The sequence below is a fragment of the Chrysemys picta genome, chromosome 6, assembly GCF_011386835.1.
Source record: "Chrysemys picta bellii isolate R12L10 chromosome 6, ASM1138683v2, whole genome shotgun sequence".
NCBI classification, from domain to species: domain Eukaryota; kingdom Metazoa; phylum Chordata; order Testudines; family Emydidae; genus Chrysemys; species Chrysemys picta.
Genome location: NC_088796.1, coordinates 113917780 through 113934233, shown reverse-complemented (window position 1 = coordinate 113934233; position 16454 = coordinate 113917780). Strand labels below are relative to the sequence as shown.

Genomic DNA, 16454 nt, shown 5'->3' with positions numbered 1-16454 from the left:
AGGACTGAATGACCCATCCAAGCTGTGGCTATATTCCAGAATCTTGACTTAAGCCAGCAGTTTATTCCAAACTGCTACAATCCTGAACCAAGAACTTTGCAATTACTGTATATAGTTGAGGCCTTTAACCAATTTTAATGCTCACCTTTCTTTCTGTTTATAAATAAACCTTTAGATTTTTAGCTACTAAAGGATTAGCCTCCGTATAGCTCACCCTGTCCCTCTTCACTGTCCTGCCTCTGTGGGGGAAGGATGGTGAAGAGGGGACATGGCGAGAGGTGGGGACGGGGACCTGGGGGGAAGTGGGGGTGGGCGTGAAATGGAGGAAGATTCACTAGGTAGCAGCAGCAGGGAGGGGCCACCACGGCCCAGGTGTCCTATTATATCTGTCACCCAGGGGCTGAGAGCAAATTAAAAATCTTCATCTGACCGCAAGTGTCCGGATTCAGTTGTCAAACACACTAATGTGAAAGCCATTATACTGAAATGTAAAAATATTCCTGCCCTCTTGAAGAGCATGTACAGTAGCTGAATGATGTGTGAGAACCTTTTAATAATGCCACTGAAGGAAAATATTTCAAAGGCTTTTAGTACATTATTTGTTAAAGGCCACACACTAAACTACATGCAGGCACACAAGGAATAGTGTGGTCACAAGCAAGTAAGTGAACCTTGCCTGATTATAATTAACTAATGATCTAGTCAGTGCATTATTAGACTCAAATACAAAATGAAAAAGCTGCACTTGTAGCCAAACTGACTGTTTAGAAATGTGTTTTACAATATGTAATACATTTATGAATGCCCATTCTTCGTGATAAACACCATGTGACTTTCTAAAATAACACCACTCTCTAATATTTATATTATCAAGTTAAACATTGATATTTAATACAAGAAATTGGCTATTAAACAGCAGTTGCTTGTATCGCATAGATGTCAGCTAGTTCAAAAGCTCTAGAAACAAATTATTTTCAGGGCTCGCTTTTACTGCTGATTTCCTAAAGCGGTGTTGTCTGGTACTGCTACAGTATTGTCTGTTCTCTGGAGACATAGCACTGTTTTGGCACGTACACAAAAATGTGTTGTGTTAGAATCACCATAAAATTTAGCTAATGAGATATTCTATGTTATCATTAACTCTTGGAAAATACCTAGGGTAGCAATGCACAATGCATTTCAATAAGTGTTTCTGCAGGGGCTACTTAAAGTAAGTATCACCGCATTTCCCGAAAAAAGATTCTATTGTGTGTGACATGTATCTCAGAATTTATGACATTAGCCCATTCCTACTCAAAACAGTATATACACTCCTACAGTCTATGGAGGCAGAGCTTACTGTAAGACATACACAATGCTATCTGTAGTTCAACAATATTATACAAAAAGCTATACACAGTTCTACACAGCACATCCCATTCTGTCCCCCAGAAGACTGAGTTTTTGGTTTGTTTAATGGTTACTCAATATATGAAGATTTTTTCTGTCTTAAGCAGCTTCTTCAGCAGAGCAGTCGATGCCTGCATAGGTAAACTTCTCATACAGCGTGGTATTCACATATGTCTGAAAAAATAAGAGAGGTTGGTGATGCATTTTTTTTCTCACGTGCACCAAGCTGTGCTCTAATTATTGAGCGGGCTATAGACCTCACTAATTGTGTCACACACATATGCCATGGAAAGATTTAGCCTTTGGACTTCAAGCTAGCACAGCTATTCAGCCTTACCTTTCGTTCCTCTAACATCCTGTTCAGTGACACCAGGATCTGAGCAAATGATGGCCTTTCATATGGTTTCTCCCGCCAACACTGTCTCATCAGGTCATACCTTTAAAAATGAGACACAACCCATGATGACTTGGATGCATGTCACTGAACACAAGGCGTGTAGATTCCATCTTAAAACCATGACAAGCAGCCCCAGTTTAAGGCTGGAATTTTTCAGACAGCCCTCTAAGAGATGCACCAATCAGCCCTGACAGCCACGCTGAGAATTGAATGGCCACACTCCCTTCCCCGCCTCCAGTCCTCCCAGACCACATCCACTGCACCAGAGGTGGGGAAGCGGGAGCCACCTGAGCTGTTATAACAGTGCTTCACCACCTAAGACGCTCATTAGGCACAGGGCCGGCTCCAGGGTTTTGGCCTCCCCAAGCAGCCAAACAAAAAAACCAAAACCAAAAACAAAACAAAAAAGCCGCGATCACAGTCGCGATCTGCGGCAGCAATTCAGCGGGAGGTCCTTCGCTCCCAGCAGGAGTGAGGGACCGTCCGCCGAATTGCCGCAGAACAGCTGGACGTGCCGCCCCTCTCCGAAGTGACCGCCCCAAGCACCTGCTCGGTAAGCTGGTGCCTGGAGCTGGCCCTGATTAGGCATTCCCAGACTCATAGGAATTGGCTTTACTGAGTGGCACATATCCACGTTTATGATCTCTTCCATGGCTTCCACCAGCATAGTGGTAATTAGACTGGTATTGCCCAGGTCTGTTAAGGTAGCAAACCAATTTTAATTCAACCATGCTTTGTTTTCCCCTTCCAACAGCCATATTTGAGCTTAAATTTCCCATGATTGGCCTCCTTGAAGATGATTTTTTTTGTGTAGAACATTGTGGTGGTTTTCAAAAGGACAGCCACCCAGCCTGTACGAAGTATAGCACCTTTGGAGGTGACGTGCCATACTGCAAGTAACAGTGCATTCAGGCTTCATACAGCTATATTATTGAATATCAAAAAATCACACATTTGCTGAGTCATGGCGTCCCCGAAAACAGCTAGTTTCGCAGTAAACAATGAAAATAAAATAATAATTAATGCACTTGTTTGCTTACACCTCATCATCACAATTGAGAGGCTTTTCCAGTCTGTACCCTTGTGGCAATTTCTCATAGAGTTCTGCACATGTCATTCCACAGTATGGTGTCCCACCTAAAACACAAGAGTTTGACATTGGCTTAAGCAAATTTTTCTGGTGCTATCACAAGTAAGGCTAACCGCGCTCAGCACAAGAGCTACAGGATGGCTCAGCAACAAAATATTTGATGAAGGCAGGTAAAGATGAAGGAAGCTTGTACTGAGTAACTGAATTTAATATTAATAATTTTATTCATTATTTATGCTCTGCTAAAACCATGCACAGTGTTTTTATAAAGTAAAAGGCAAACGGGCCAGAGCCTCAGCTGGTGTAAACTGGCATAGTTCCATTGCTAGTGTGTCTTCCCAAAATTCTTACAGTCAGTGGCCCGATTATGATCTCACTTACATACAGCCGTGTAAAGCAGGAATAACACTACTGAAGGCAGTGTCAGAGCAGACTTAGGCCCCATGAGACCAGTGGTAGTAAGTGTTTGCAGGCTCAGGCGCGAAGTTATAGCTGGAGAGTAATCTTAGGGCTAGGTACACAAAGAAACTTAGGCCTGGTGACATTGACTAGCGAGGCCTAGAAAATCACTGTGATTCACAAAGCCTGAGTTTGGCGCCTAGGCTCCCTATACAATGAATGCGGAGAAATCAGCACCTCAGAATAGGATTCACAAAAAGCCAGCATGCTAGGTGGATCCTTGCCTAAGATAGGGTTACCATATTTCAGCAAGCAAAAAAGAGGACGGGAGGAGCCCCGCCCTAGCCCCGCCCCTGTCCTGCCCTAGCCCCGCCCCTGCCCCACCCACTTCCCGCCCCCTCAGAACCCCCAACCCTCCCCCCCCCTGCTCTTTGTCCCCTGACTGCCCCCTCCTGGGACCCCTGCCCCTATCTGCCCCCCCAAGACTTCACCCCCTACCTAAGCCTCCCTGCTCCTTGTCCCCTGACTGCCCCCTCCTGAGACCCTCTCCCCAATCCTAACTAGCCACCTAGGACCCTACCCCCTACCTGTGCCCTGATTGCCCCAACCCTTATCCACACCCCCAGACAGACCCCTGGGACTCCCACACCCCATCCAACCACTCCCCACCCCCTGACAGCCCCCCCCAGAACTCCCAACCCATCTAAACCCCTCTGCTCCCTGTCCCCTGACTGCTCCGATCCCTCTCCCCACCCCTGCCCCCTGACAGCCCCCCCAAAACTCCCAAACACCCACCCCCCGCTCCTTGTCCCCTGACTGCCCCCTCCTGGGACCCCTGCTCCTAACTGCCCTCCAGAACCCCACCCCCTACCTAAGCCTCCCTGTTCCTTGTTCCCTAACTGCCCCCTCCTAAGACCCCCCCCCCAAACTGCCCCCCAGGACCCTACCCCCTACCTGTACCCTGACTGCCCAAAACCTTACCCACACCTCCCAGAAAGCCCCCTCCCGAACTCCCTGCCCCTTCTCCTGCCCCCTGGCCCCCTTGTCGTTGCCCTTTGGTTCACCTAAGGGCTCTCTGGGAGCTTGCTGAGTCTGAGCCGTTCTCCCGGCACGCTGGCCAGCAGCGGGGGAGGAGCTCCAGCCTGCGGGAGGCGAATGCAGGGAGGGAGGGAGGGAGGGAGGGAGCTATGCTGCAGGGGGGAGGAGGGGGAAGTGGAGGAGGGACTCTCTCTCGCTGTCGGAGCCCCATGTAAGTAGCACCATCCGGCTGCCCTGTTAGCCACGCGTGCTCTGCATGGGGGGGAGGGAGGGAAGTCCGGACATTAACAAATTCCCCCCCGGACGCTATTTTTAGTTCAAAAATCCGGACATGTCCGGGGGAATCCGGACGAATGGTAACCCTACCTAAGATAGCCGATGGGAGCTGCTAAGCTGAGGGGGTGTAGGCTCCTCCTCCGCCAGCTGTTTTGCATAAACTCACTTCTAGGGGCCCAATCCAGTAGGCATGCTCTGAGCACGCTTACCAGCTTGGGCCCCAAGGTGACTTAGATGAAAGAACGCCTATCTTCTCTTCGTTTGTGTATGGCTCTGGGGCTTAGGCATCCAGACACCTAGCGTGGCTGCAGTAAGCATGCTCAGAGGCAGAAACATAGGTGCCTACAGGGTTCCGGGGCAGCTGAGCAGCGGTTTTGTGAATCCCAGTGCGGCCTGGGATGTCAGTGCCTAAACTGGCAGTTAAGTGCCTTGGTCCTTTTATGAATCTAGCCTTTGGACTATTCAATATTTAAAAAGTAAACACCTGCTGTAAATGCCTTGTCATGGGATAATGAAAAGAGGCTCTCTCTACCTTTCTCCGGTAATGTGGTACTTAACCTGGACTGAGTTGGAATTGTGACCATTTTTTTAAGGGTATTGTGACCAGTGCAGGATGTAGTTAATAAATCAAAAGAAAACAGCAGACGATGTTTGAAAGCAAGGAATGGCTTAGTGGGCTGAGAGCCCAGAATGCCCAGTAGGGTACTGTACTAGACTATCCCACGCTGGTTTATTTGTGTACCAATAAAAATGGATACTTACCTAAACTAACTATTTCCCATAATAGGACACCATATGACCACCTGCAACAGGGACAAAGAAAAAGCACTCATACCTTAACAGGAACAATGATTAAAAGTGAGCAGGTGTGTTATTCAGCAAGATAATTTGCTAATATACAGAGAACCTAAGTTTCAATTCACTATTTCTGATCAATTTTCTGTTTGGTAATAAGGATCCAGGCTTTAAACCATATAAGGCCAGATCCTCAACAGGTGTAAAAGAGCATTGTACCATTGACTTTGATGGAGCGACACTGATTTATGCCAGCTGAGGATCTGGCCTGTTTCCTCACTGTCTCTGTCTCATTTATTACTCAAAGTGCCAAAAACTCTTCTCAGTTTCACCAGTGTAACCCCAGTCACTGAAGTTAATGAAATTATGCTGGATTTACACTGGTGGAATTCATACCCAAAGAACCTAGCTCCACTTGCATGTCCCAGGGGATCACTTCTTTCCCCCATCACCCTCCACCTTCACTCCATTCTAATTCTAAATTGTTTTGTGTGTGGTCCTTTCTCTCCAAGATGCTCTGTTTGCCCAGGACACAAGCAGAAATTTCCTCATTCCAGGGGAGAAGGAAATTTTTTCTTTCCTGTGAAAGTTCTTGGCAAATCTTGCTTATTGTGTTCATGCAAGTAGGCCCGTGGGACCAAATTCTGCTCTGTTAAGTGGCATAAATCCAGAGTAATTCTACTGACTTTGAGAAAGTACTCCCGGTTTACAGCAGTATACCCCAGGGCAGAATTTAGCCCACTGACTTCAATAGCACTAGTCAAGTGGGCAGAACGTGGCTCTTAAGGGGGTCATCAAGAACATAAGAATAGCCATACTGGGTCAGACCAAAGGTCCATCTAGTCTAGTGTCCTGTCTTCCAACAGTGGCCAATGCCAGGAGCTTCAGAAGGAATGATCAGAACAGGTACTCATCAAATGATCCATCCCTTGTCACCCATTCCCAGCTTCTGTCAAACCTCCTTATGAGGTTTCTTTTTTAACTACGATTATATTCTGCTAGTTTATTTATGGTTTCAGGGTAGCAGCCGTGTTAGACTGTATCCTCAAGAGACTGTCATGCAAAGGAGAATTATGCTGTACCTTCTTTTTGTCTCTTCTCTTAAAGATTTACAGAGACCAAGTTCCATAGAAAATGACCAAATGTCACAGACGTCGCATAGAAATGAACCAACACTATAGTCTATACAGAAAATTTCAGCAAGGCACTTAAGCCCCCCAAGCTTTAATGAGCCAGCTCGAGTGCTTACAGTTATGCACATGCTTAAGTGCTTTGCAAGATCAAGCCCGTAGAGCTTGGCCAGTTCTATCTGGTTTCCTGGCAAGTACTGCTATCACAGATCTGATCTTTTGCTGTTACCCTGGACACTTGCTGCACTTTGCTGGCAGGAACTGGTGTTCGTATGGGCCTTCCAAAGGTGCATTTGAGTTTGAGTTTCAAACTAGAGATGCCCCTGAACTAACCCCATGTCCAAACATCACATGTACTTTGTAGAAACTCAGATCTGGACTCAGACCCAAATTTAGCTTGGTTCAGTTTTTTCAGACTATTCCTTGTAGTCTGCTCAAGCTGTCTGCCCACATGGTGACACATATACCTGTGTTTTCTGAGTTCCGTGAATTAATAGCTGCATGATTAAAAACGCTGGCAAAAAAACTTTTCCCTATGAAGCTTTGATGTTATTAAAGAAAGTCTTATTAAAAACACATTAAAGAACTGTACTTACACGTCGCTGTTTGTGGTGTACACACTGTAATTTAGAGATTCAATTGCCATCCATCGCACTGGGAGCCTTCCCTGGAAGTGATGCCATTAGAATTGCATTACAGGCTATTACATTAATGGTAGTGTTCATAGCTGTTTCAAAACAATCTTATTGAAACCTGCACCACAAACAACCATTACTTACATTAGTGAGCACTTACACAGGTAGCCCCTTCAAGTCAATAGGCCTACTGATGTACATGCTCCCCAACTTGAGCACTGGTTGTACAGTCAGGGCCCAGCTGTACAGCTCCCAATAAAGCAAAGAGAAGTTCTTTCCAAATGAGTGTGGTTCCAGTATGAAATGGAAATAATTCTGCTTGTATGATGCAGCATGATAGCTCACATCCTGTGCACCATTTCTTTCCCATTGACCATAAAGTGTTATTGACTCAGCTGCAGAATCATGGGAATTGGATGAAGAGACGCATTAGACAGTTCACTTCTTCCTCTTTAAGTGATTCCAAGGGTTTAGTGCCTGGGAACTGGTCTTCCTCCCTGAGGATCCTTGCTCGTAGGATTCCATCTCATCACTCCCACCCACTCCACCCACTTTTCAATGGAGCCTCTAGGGGAACTTGCAAGATATTTTGAGCCGATGATTTATCAACATTCAATTTCACTACTTTCTCAGGCCCTGATCGTAACCTTAGGTCACTGGCTTTACACCAGTGCAGATCATGGAGGGATTCACTTTCATATATGAACTTTGTAAATATCAAAGTGGAAAATAAGAATCAGTTATGTGCCTTTACGTTGCTATTTCATTTTTCCTCATTACATTCATGAAATAAATACAAAGGCCAGGGTTGGAGTACAAACTTTCAGTTTGTGCAAACGATTTCTTCTAAATAAGTCTGCCTTTCATTAAAAATAATCAGACAATTCTAGCTAGAGTTATTCCCATCCCTTGCATGACAATGTTATATCCCAGAACTCCTTCTGCACATCTGGACAGTTGCTTGTGGTTGTGACACCCTTTTAAAGTAGTTCACTATTTCAGCTGTGAGACAAAGCTGCCTGTGAATAATTATTTTGTTTTTTTTCTTCTTTTTTTTAATTTAAATTTTTAGTACTCTTAATTGTGACAATAAGACTAATTGTTGTAGTTGTCCTATGTGTGACATGCTATTATTAAAACCACTGAAATCTTACTTAGTAGTAATGTCATACGTACCATTTACTCTGATCCAAATATCTGTATAGAACATTATTGCCATTGCTTTAACACATCTGTTTTGCACAATGGGAACGTAAGCTGACATAGCTCCATCTACGTCAATAGAATTAAGCCATCTGAATACAGATTATAGTTGAAAGGTTTTTTTTTTTTTAAAAGGCTAGTGATGGGCCTCAGCCAAAAGGCTACATCCAAATATCCCTGAACTTTGCATGTGATTTTTGCAACTGGTTCCTTGGACTTTAGGAAGGTTAAAAACCAAACTTTGTCTCTTGGCCCCATCTCTAAGAAAAGACATAGTGATAACCCCTGATGAGGTGTGATTATCTCAAAGAATGATCATGCTGAACACGTTTGTTTCAATCCTTACCATGGTCTTTTTAACATAAACTTCTTGACCTCTAGACAATCCAAAATCTGCTATTTTTGCAACATAGTTTTCTCCAACCAAGATGTTTCTTGCGGCCAAATCGCGATGAATAAACTACAATAAAGAAAACAGAAATTCTCGGGTAACCCAGTGTGGTTAGATGTTCAGCTGTGTGTGTGTGTGTGTGTGTGTGTGTGTGTTCTCCCTGTGTGCTGCCCCAGCTCTGCACAGACAGCTGACATAGAAGACCTCGAGCGACCCGCCCAATGACCACAAGATCTGTTAAGGTATGAAGGTGCCAGGCCAGGTTTATTGTCAACAAAGCACGGTAATAGCACCTAGTAGACTCTACAAGAATACTAAGAAATATATGCCTGAGACAATGGATGCAGCTCAGTGAATGGCAGGACTTTCCATTCCCTCCTCGGCTGGACAAAGATACTCCCTCTGAGATGCATCTTTATATCCTGATACAAACAAGTTAGTACCGCCCCTTTGACATAGTTAATCACTGCCCCATGACGTGGCTAGTTATCACCTTGTTCATGGTGGTTCAATCAAAACATCTCTAGTATGTACTGTCATCCTGGCCTTATCTTTTAGGAGGGGTCAGTGTGGTCCTGTTACCCTTGGGGAATGTTTTTGTACCAGCCTTGATATCGGGGTGTTCTGGTACCACTTGATATCGGGACGTGTTTGCGTGAGTATTCTGTGCTTAGCACTTCTTAGGAATGTGTATTTCTTCACTATCAGCCCTGTTCTTGGCAGATTCTGTGAGCAGGTCCTGCCTTATACCAGGCCTCTGATACAAGGGCTTATGTCTCAGGCTCTCTTCCTACTACACCCATGACCCTTGGGTTTTGCATTATACTGTGTGCTACATTTAAAACTGCCAAATGCAGAAAACATGGCAAAGGAAACAATAAATTGACAGTATATTGAAAATAGTGATTAAAGCTTCTGATATAACAGAGAAAAAGGAAAAGGAAGAAAACAGCGAGAGTATGAACTGCAAATGCCTAAACCCCCATAAATTACCATCCGTGCCAAAATATCTCATGAAGCCACATAAACCCAACAAATCTGGCCTCCATCTGGGCACCTGGAAAGGCTGTAAGAGCAGCCTTAACATGGAGGTCAAAGGCTAACTGCTTCAGTACTTAATTTGTAATGAAAGAAGTGCCAGGGCTCAAGCAATTTTTTACATTCAACAAGCCCAGAGGTGCCAGGGCTATGAAGTGCCAAGCCCAGAAATGCGACAGCTCAGCCCTGGCAAGCCCTAGCACAAATTAAGCACTGGACTGCACACATCCCTGCCACCTAGTGCCAGTGTACTTTTGCCAGTGGCTACAGTAATGTGCCTGGGTTGGAATGCCACCTAATCCTCTCTCCATCCCCCTCTGGAATACCCCTCTGTCACTCTAGCCATGGCTAGAGGGGTCTGGAGAATGGCATGTCCGGGAGTTGCAAGGGGACACAGAAGCAAGCCAGGGAATTTCCACCCCACTGCTCCCCCTCTGGACAGATTTAAGGATGACACCAACATTCAGCCCGTGTTTTAACTTGCGCTAGTAATTTTCTGTCAATTTCAAGGGCCACAATTTAAAATAACAAGAAAGTCACACACTTTTTTAGGCGAGAGAGCACGTTTATAAGGTGGTCTTCTCACTCACTTACAGCTGACACTGGGTGGCGTGGCATCTATCTGTCACTGTCTACCGAGGTATTTATTAGAGGGAGTGGAAAAATGGGAAAACAAATTAATGACAATTTTTGAAATTATTTCCACTTCATAGAGTTTGAAACTGAACCATTTTTTTAATTTGTTCAAAATTTTTGTCATACATTCCCCCTAAAAGTTCAATGTTGAAATGTTAAAATTTGAACTTTCAAAAATTTGAATTTTGGATTCTCTCTGCCTGCTTTCTAGCCTCTGATGTCCAGGGTTTTTTCACTTTTAAAAAAAAAAATCATTTTAATTTTTGCCAGACTTTAACTTTTCAAACCTTCCTCAATTTTGGAAAAGTTACAGTGTGGCAAAAGGAAACATGAAAAAAAAAGAAAAAATTTAAAGAGACAAAAACCTCTCCTGACTCCTCATTCATGCAATAGTAGGGAAAAGGGGGCAGAATGAAGTTTTTTTTTAACATTTTTGCTTTCTACAAAAAAGTGGAAATTTTGAAAAATCTGAACGCTTTTAGCAGAAGTTTTAAGTTTTGAAAAAGAGCATTTTTGTTGAAAAAATATTTTGAATGAAAAACGTTGACCCGTTCTAGTGTTTATACCGCGCTCATTAGCATAGTGTCTAACCACCAAAGGAGTGGATTGCTTAACAATTTCACTGCTGATCTCTGCTGCTTGCTTAAGTGTAGCTTTAACCAGCCATGTTCCACCGGCATGTCACTATTTTAAAAGGTGATATTCCCTGTGCATGAAACAACTTGAAAGTAGTCAAAGCAGCAGTGAAACAGTACATGTATTGTGGTGAGGTCGCCCTTCCATTAGATTACTCTTTCATATTCTAAGCTATGAGATGATACAACCTACAAGACACTCAGAAGAAAAGAAAATAAACCAATTCTATCACGAAGTACTTAAGCTAAAATGCCTTCTTTGGTGATAATCTTGAGTCTCATTCAGATTTATTTTTAAGTGTTGCATGTGTGCTCAGATAATATGGTGACTAGAGCCATATAAATAGGTGAGTGAGTGAGTGATAGGTAGATAGATCCACATTCTAGAAGAAAGAAATCCGAGTTGGAGGAACAAATAACTCACCGAAGAAATGTATAAAATATCAATTCTGGTATAGCACTACCCATACATACTGAATAGGGGTGACAAAAATTAGATCAAGCCGTAAAAAATAAAGTGCTGTGTTTTTAAAAGGCAAGGAGCTCAGAGCTGACCTGTTTTTGGCTTAAGTAGTCCATCCCTCTGGCCACATCTGCTGCAAAATGCAGAAGCTGCTGAGAGGACAGAGTGGAGGCAGTGCTGTTGGCAATAGCAAATGCTGGGTCTGTCTCCAGCACTCTGCTCTTCCTCAGGAAATCGAGTAAATTTCCATGGGGAGCATATTCAATAGCCAGGTAAAGATACCCTAATGTAAAACAGAGAGAGCCGTGTTACATAACAAGCTAAACATGGAGCCCGTGTCAGTGATTATGCATTTCCCCTGATAGGGTCCCACTACTACAGTATAATGCCATACAAGATGCAAACAAACAAACCTTATATCTCTCAGGTGCAGAAGAAGATGGCAATGATGGCCATTTCAGAAGGATTCTTGTGATTTTATAGTTCAAAAAGAGTTCATAACAGAAAGGTTGCAGCCCAGCAGTTCACAATGTGGAATACAGTAGAACAAATACTTCAGGAATGGAGGTTGTTTGTAACTCTGAACAACTATGATTGTTCTTTCAAAAGTTTACAACTGAACTTTGAAACTTTACTGTGCAGAAGAAAAATGCTGCTTTTAACCATCTTTATTTAAATTAACCAAGCACAGAAATAGTTTCTTTACCTCATCAAATCTTTTTTTTAAACTTTTCCTTTATTTTTTTAGTAGTTTACATTTAACACAGGACTCTACTTGCTTTTTTTTTTTTTTTGTATCTGCTGCTGCCTGATTGCATACTTCCAGTTCCAAATGAAGTCTGTGGTTGACTGGTCAGTTCATAACTCTGGTGTTCATAACTCTAAAGTTCTACTGTAGTACGTGGCCAGATCATTAACTGGTGTGGATCTAGTCACGTCAGTGATCCTCCCAGGTAAACGTTGGCTTATGAACAAACCTCCTGTCCAACTACCCCATTGCTTGGTTTTCAAACAGATTAATTCTGCAAATCACCAAAAAGAGCACTGCTGATCACTAGTGATCCTCAGACCACTGTTTAGCTATGTCGTGTTTTCTGTTTACTATGCATCTAAATATTTTATGTAAAATCTGCTTATCCTTTATGTTATGAACAGGGTGCCATCTTTCCCTTTTTTGAGTACAATAATTACTTTAATATAAGGAGAATTTCTGGCCTGGACAAATATGTAGTTTTATATTTTATTTTATTTTATTTTATTGTATAATTTTTAAAGCCAGGTAAACAAAATATCCTACCCCGATGTTCACATGCTCCCAAAAGATTTATGATATTATGATGATGTCCAAGTTTACAAAGAACTTCCAATTCTCCAGCAAAGTCTCTGTGATCATCCTTTGAGGCATACTCTGGAAATCAAAGAAACATTTATTTATGTACTCATCTAAACTGCAGTTAAAACCACACTGTTGCTACTGTTCATTAAGACAAGAACTTGGACTACTGGTTGATGTTGAAAAGGGATAAACTCCATGGTATTCCAGTCTTTATCTAAATAATAACATCATTCTTCAATCAAAAACCTAGAGGCCTCATAATGTCTTCAACAGTCACACCCAATATGTCACTCCTCTTATGGTATTGAGACACAATATGCCTTAGAAGGTTATAGAAATCCATCAGCCTAAAAAAAGAGAGTGAGTAGATCTTGATATTGAAGTCCCCAAATACCAAACGCCTTAAAGCATCCAATTCAAGGATAATAAAAGTAGCCAAGTGAGCTTATTCCAAAATGTATCGATAGGCTAATGTGATCGTACACCTGAAATATTTTTCACCTAGCACACTTTCAATGCAGCACAAAATAAGACTTCTGTGAAGTCTGGTGTAGTAAACCAACTGAACCCATCTGCTGCTTACCTATGATGAAAAGATCTTTTAACATCTAAAAATGAGGATATGATCTGAAACAGTTGTGGAATATGCCTGGTTTTATATATAAACCTTGTCTACAGCTATGATTCATCTTGTCCTTAATTAAGGGTCCAATCTAACCCCACCTGAAGTTAATCAAAAGACCCTACTGGGAGGTGGATTGAGCATAATAATCCCTAAAGAGCAAAATCAACAAAGCTTGGATCTCTCTGATTAAAAGATACATTATAAATATTGGGAGCTTGGCTGGAGCGTTGCCCCTAAACTTATATTTTGATTTACCATATACAAATTTTTCTTGTCCCTGTTTGTACTTATCTAGTGTAGCTGGCATGCTGGCATAGCCAGAGTGGTATTGCCCTTCTGGCCTATCCACACTTAGACCAGTTTTTCATCCATAAAAGATGCACACTGGGTGTGATGAATGACCAGTGAGGTATTAGAGAAGGTTTTGTGCTGGCTTGGTAAATCTAAGTATTGGAATATCCACCAGCTTTGGGGATTGCCTGCCCCATTCTTTGCAGTTCATCCTAATTGAGTGACCTCAGTCGGCTCCCCTGGGAGTCCGGTCACAGTGGCGTAGTCGTGCTTGGACACACATTACCACAGGTTAATTGGGTTTTTGGATCAAAACCACACACTTGTCAAAAATTAATTGTGATATTGGAGAGTTTAAGGGTTACAAATCAGTTACAGTGAGTGACCCAGATCCTCCGAAGATCCTGACAGAAAAAGCCTGGAAGAATTGTACTCACAGAGGGGGGTGGTCTTTTAATAAAAGGCCCCAGAGCAAGAACTGAAAAATCTGTTAATGGCCAGTAATCAGGAAGCAGACTCAGGCCTTGGCTACACTCGGGAATTCACAGCGGCCGCGGCAGAGCTGTGAAGCGCGAGTGTAGTCACGCCACCAGTGCTGCGAGAGAGCTCTCGCAGCGCTGTATGTACTCCACCTCTCCGAGGGGAATAGCTTGCAGCGCTGCGAGTGAACGTGCAGCGCTGCAGGCGCTGATTACACTGGCGCTTTACAGCGCTGCACTCACTGCGCTCGGGGGGGGGGCGTTTTCACACCCCTGAGCACAGCAAGTTGCAGCGCTGTACCACGCCAGTGTAGCCAAGGCTTCAGCGAAAATGCTTTCAGTGAGAAACCAGCAGCAACTTGAACAAAAGCGAATAGATCTTCGATTGCAGGAAAAGCTGATATGGAAAGAGACGCTGCTGAAAGAGAATGCCTATGTTTTGAACATGAACAAAGCATCGCATATATTTGATTGCAGGAATTAGAAGCTAAGGCAAAAATGGACAGACTTTAAGCTCCAACTCAAGAGAATGAAGGAACTGACTGTATCATCCCGAAAAGCCAGCTCCTCCCAGCAGCAAAGATGAGGATAGAATCTATCCAGGTTGTAACAATGTTGGTATGTTGTTTGACTGTAAGCAGTTTTCTGTGTGTAACCAAAATATACCCCAACTCTGCCACCTTTTATGTAAATACTTTTACTGTGAGCTCAGGTGAAGGTAACCCCATAACTTGGGCAGAGAATGTAAAAATCAATGGTAAAAGCTGTTTAGGGCAAATTACAGGTTCTAACATCACTCTTGTTAAAGAGGATCTTGTCAAAGAGGAAGATTACTTACCGGGTGAAAGTGTGAATATTGTATCCTCTATGAGTTTACTGTAAATGGGCCGTTAGCCAGTATCCACCTTGAATGGAATGGCATTAACCATGAAGTTATAGCTGGTGTAAGGAAGTTATTGCCTAAGAATCTTTTCATTGAGCATGATATTAAAGCTTGATATTATGTCAGTCAGGCTAACATAAACCAGTCACAGGAAAGAAATAATCCTAAACCTGTGTCTGTTAGGAATTGCCTATTGAGGAATTCTCCAAATGTTTGTCTGTGGAAATAGCTGTGTGTCTGTGCAGAAAAGCAGTTTCTGAATGTCTGTCTAATATCTCAGAAGTGAATCTGGAATTAGATAAAGCACAGAAAGAACTCATTGGTCATTGAAAATGTTTCCCTAGAGCAGATTAAAGTTGATGATCAAATTAAAAACCCAAACTAAGGAAGAAAGGGTTAAGCATCCTGCAGGGCAAATGATACAAATTCAACCCTTAAAAACATATGGGTAGATAATGTTTGCGTTTTTGTGTATTTACATATATATGGGTAGCGATCAACAATGTAATCAAACAGTCCGTCTATGCTGTATTCTGTTATTTCAGAGATCAAAAGAAATTCTTAACAATTAAATGAACTGTAAACCTAGGATATCACTGTATCCATCTCTCTTCCAAATGTACAGCAAATCATCTGCAAATGGTGGAAAAACAGGCAATTGCGTTATGTGGATCTGTGTGGATGCGAGACATCTGAAGAAGTGAGGTTCTTACCCACGAAAGCTTATGCTCCCAATACTTCTGTTAGTCTCAAAGGTGCCACAGGACCCTCTGTTGCTTTTTACAGATTCAGACTAACACGGCTACCCTTCTGATACTAGGAAATGAGTGACTATTGTTCTCAGAGGGCCTCCGAGCTGTCACAAGAGAACCTGAGACTGTATAAAAAAGGGCTTGGGTCCTGATCCTGTCATCTCAGATCTGCTTGCAGCTTCATGCAGGGGTAGCCTAAGCCACAAGGACTGAGATCCCAGCGCTGACTGGCCTGCCCTGAATACAAACACTGGACTATAACCTATGAACTATTTCTGAAAGAACTCTTTGCCTCTACAAAACTCACCATCTCTGCTATGAATTTGAATCTCAAGCACTGCACTCATGTCTGTGTGTATACTGATCTTCTAACCAATCTTCTCTCCCTTTTCTTTTTTAATACATTTTACTTTAATTAATAAGAATTGGCTGTAGCGTGTATTTGGGTGAGATCTGGAATATTCATTAACCTGGGTGGTAATGTGTCTGATCCTTTGGGATTGGTAGAACCTTTTTATATGAGGAATAAGATTTTCATTGGTTCTCATCATATTTAACTTGGGTGTCTGGGTG

General features: G+C 42.8%; 1 protein-coding gene across 8 annotated transcripts in view; it reads right to left on the bottom strand.

Annotated features, from left to right (window-relative positions):
- Positions 1 to 533: 533 nt before the first annotated feature.
- TEK (TEK receptor tyrosine kinase) overlaps positions 534 to 16454 on the bottom strand; it is a 62890-nt gene continuing 46969 nt past the window's right edge. For all 8 annotated transcript variants that reach the window (XM_008168739.4, XM_008168740.4, XM_065549670.1 and 5 more), the window contains 8 exons: positions 12813 to 12923; positions 11608 to 11798; positions 8699 to 8812; positions 7111 to 7181; positions 5352 to 5392; positions 2827 to 2923; positions 1727 to 1826; positions 534 to 1563 (listed from right to left, as the gene is read on the bottom strand). In XM_008168739.4, coding sequence (XP_008166961.2) covers positions 1489 to 1563; positions 1727 to 1826; positions 2827 to 2923; positions 5352 to 5392; positions 7111 to 7181; positions 8699 to 8812; positions 11608 to 11798; positions 12813 to 12923 — 800 coding nt within the window. In that variant the 3' untranslated portion in view covers positions 534 to 1488. The remainder of the gene's footprint in view (positions 1564 to 1726; positions 1827 to 2826; positions 2924 to 5351; positions 5393 to 7110; positions 7182 to 8698; positions 8813 to 11607; positions 11799 to 12812; positions 12924 to 16454) is intronic.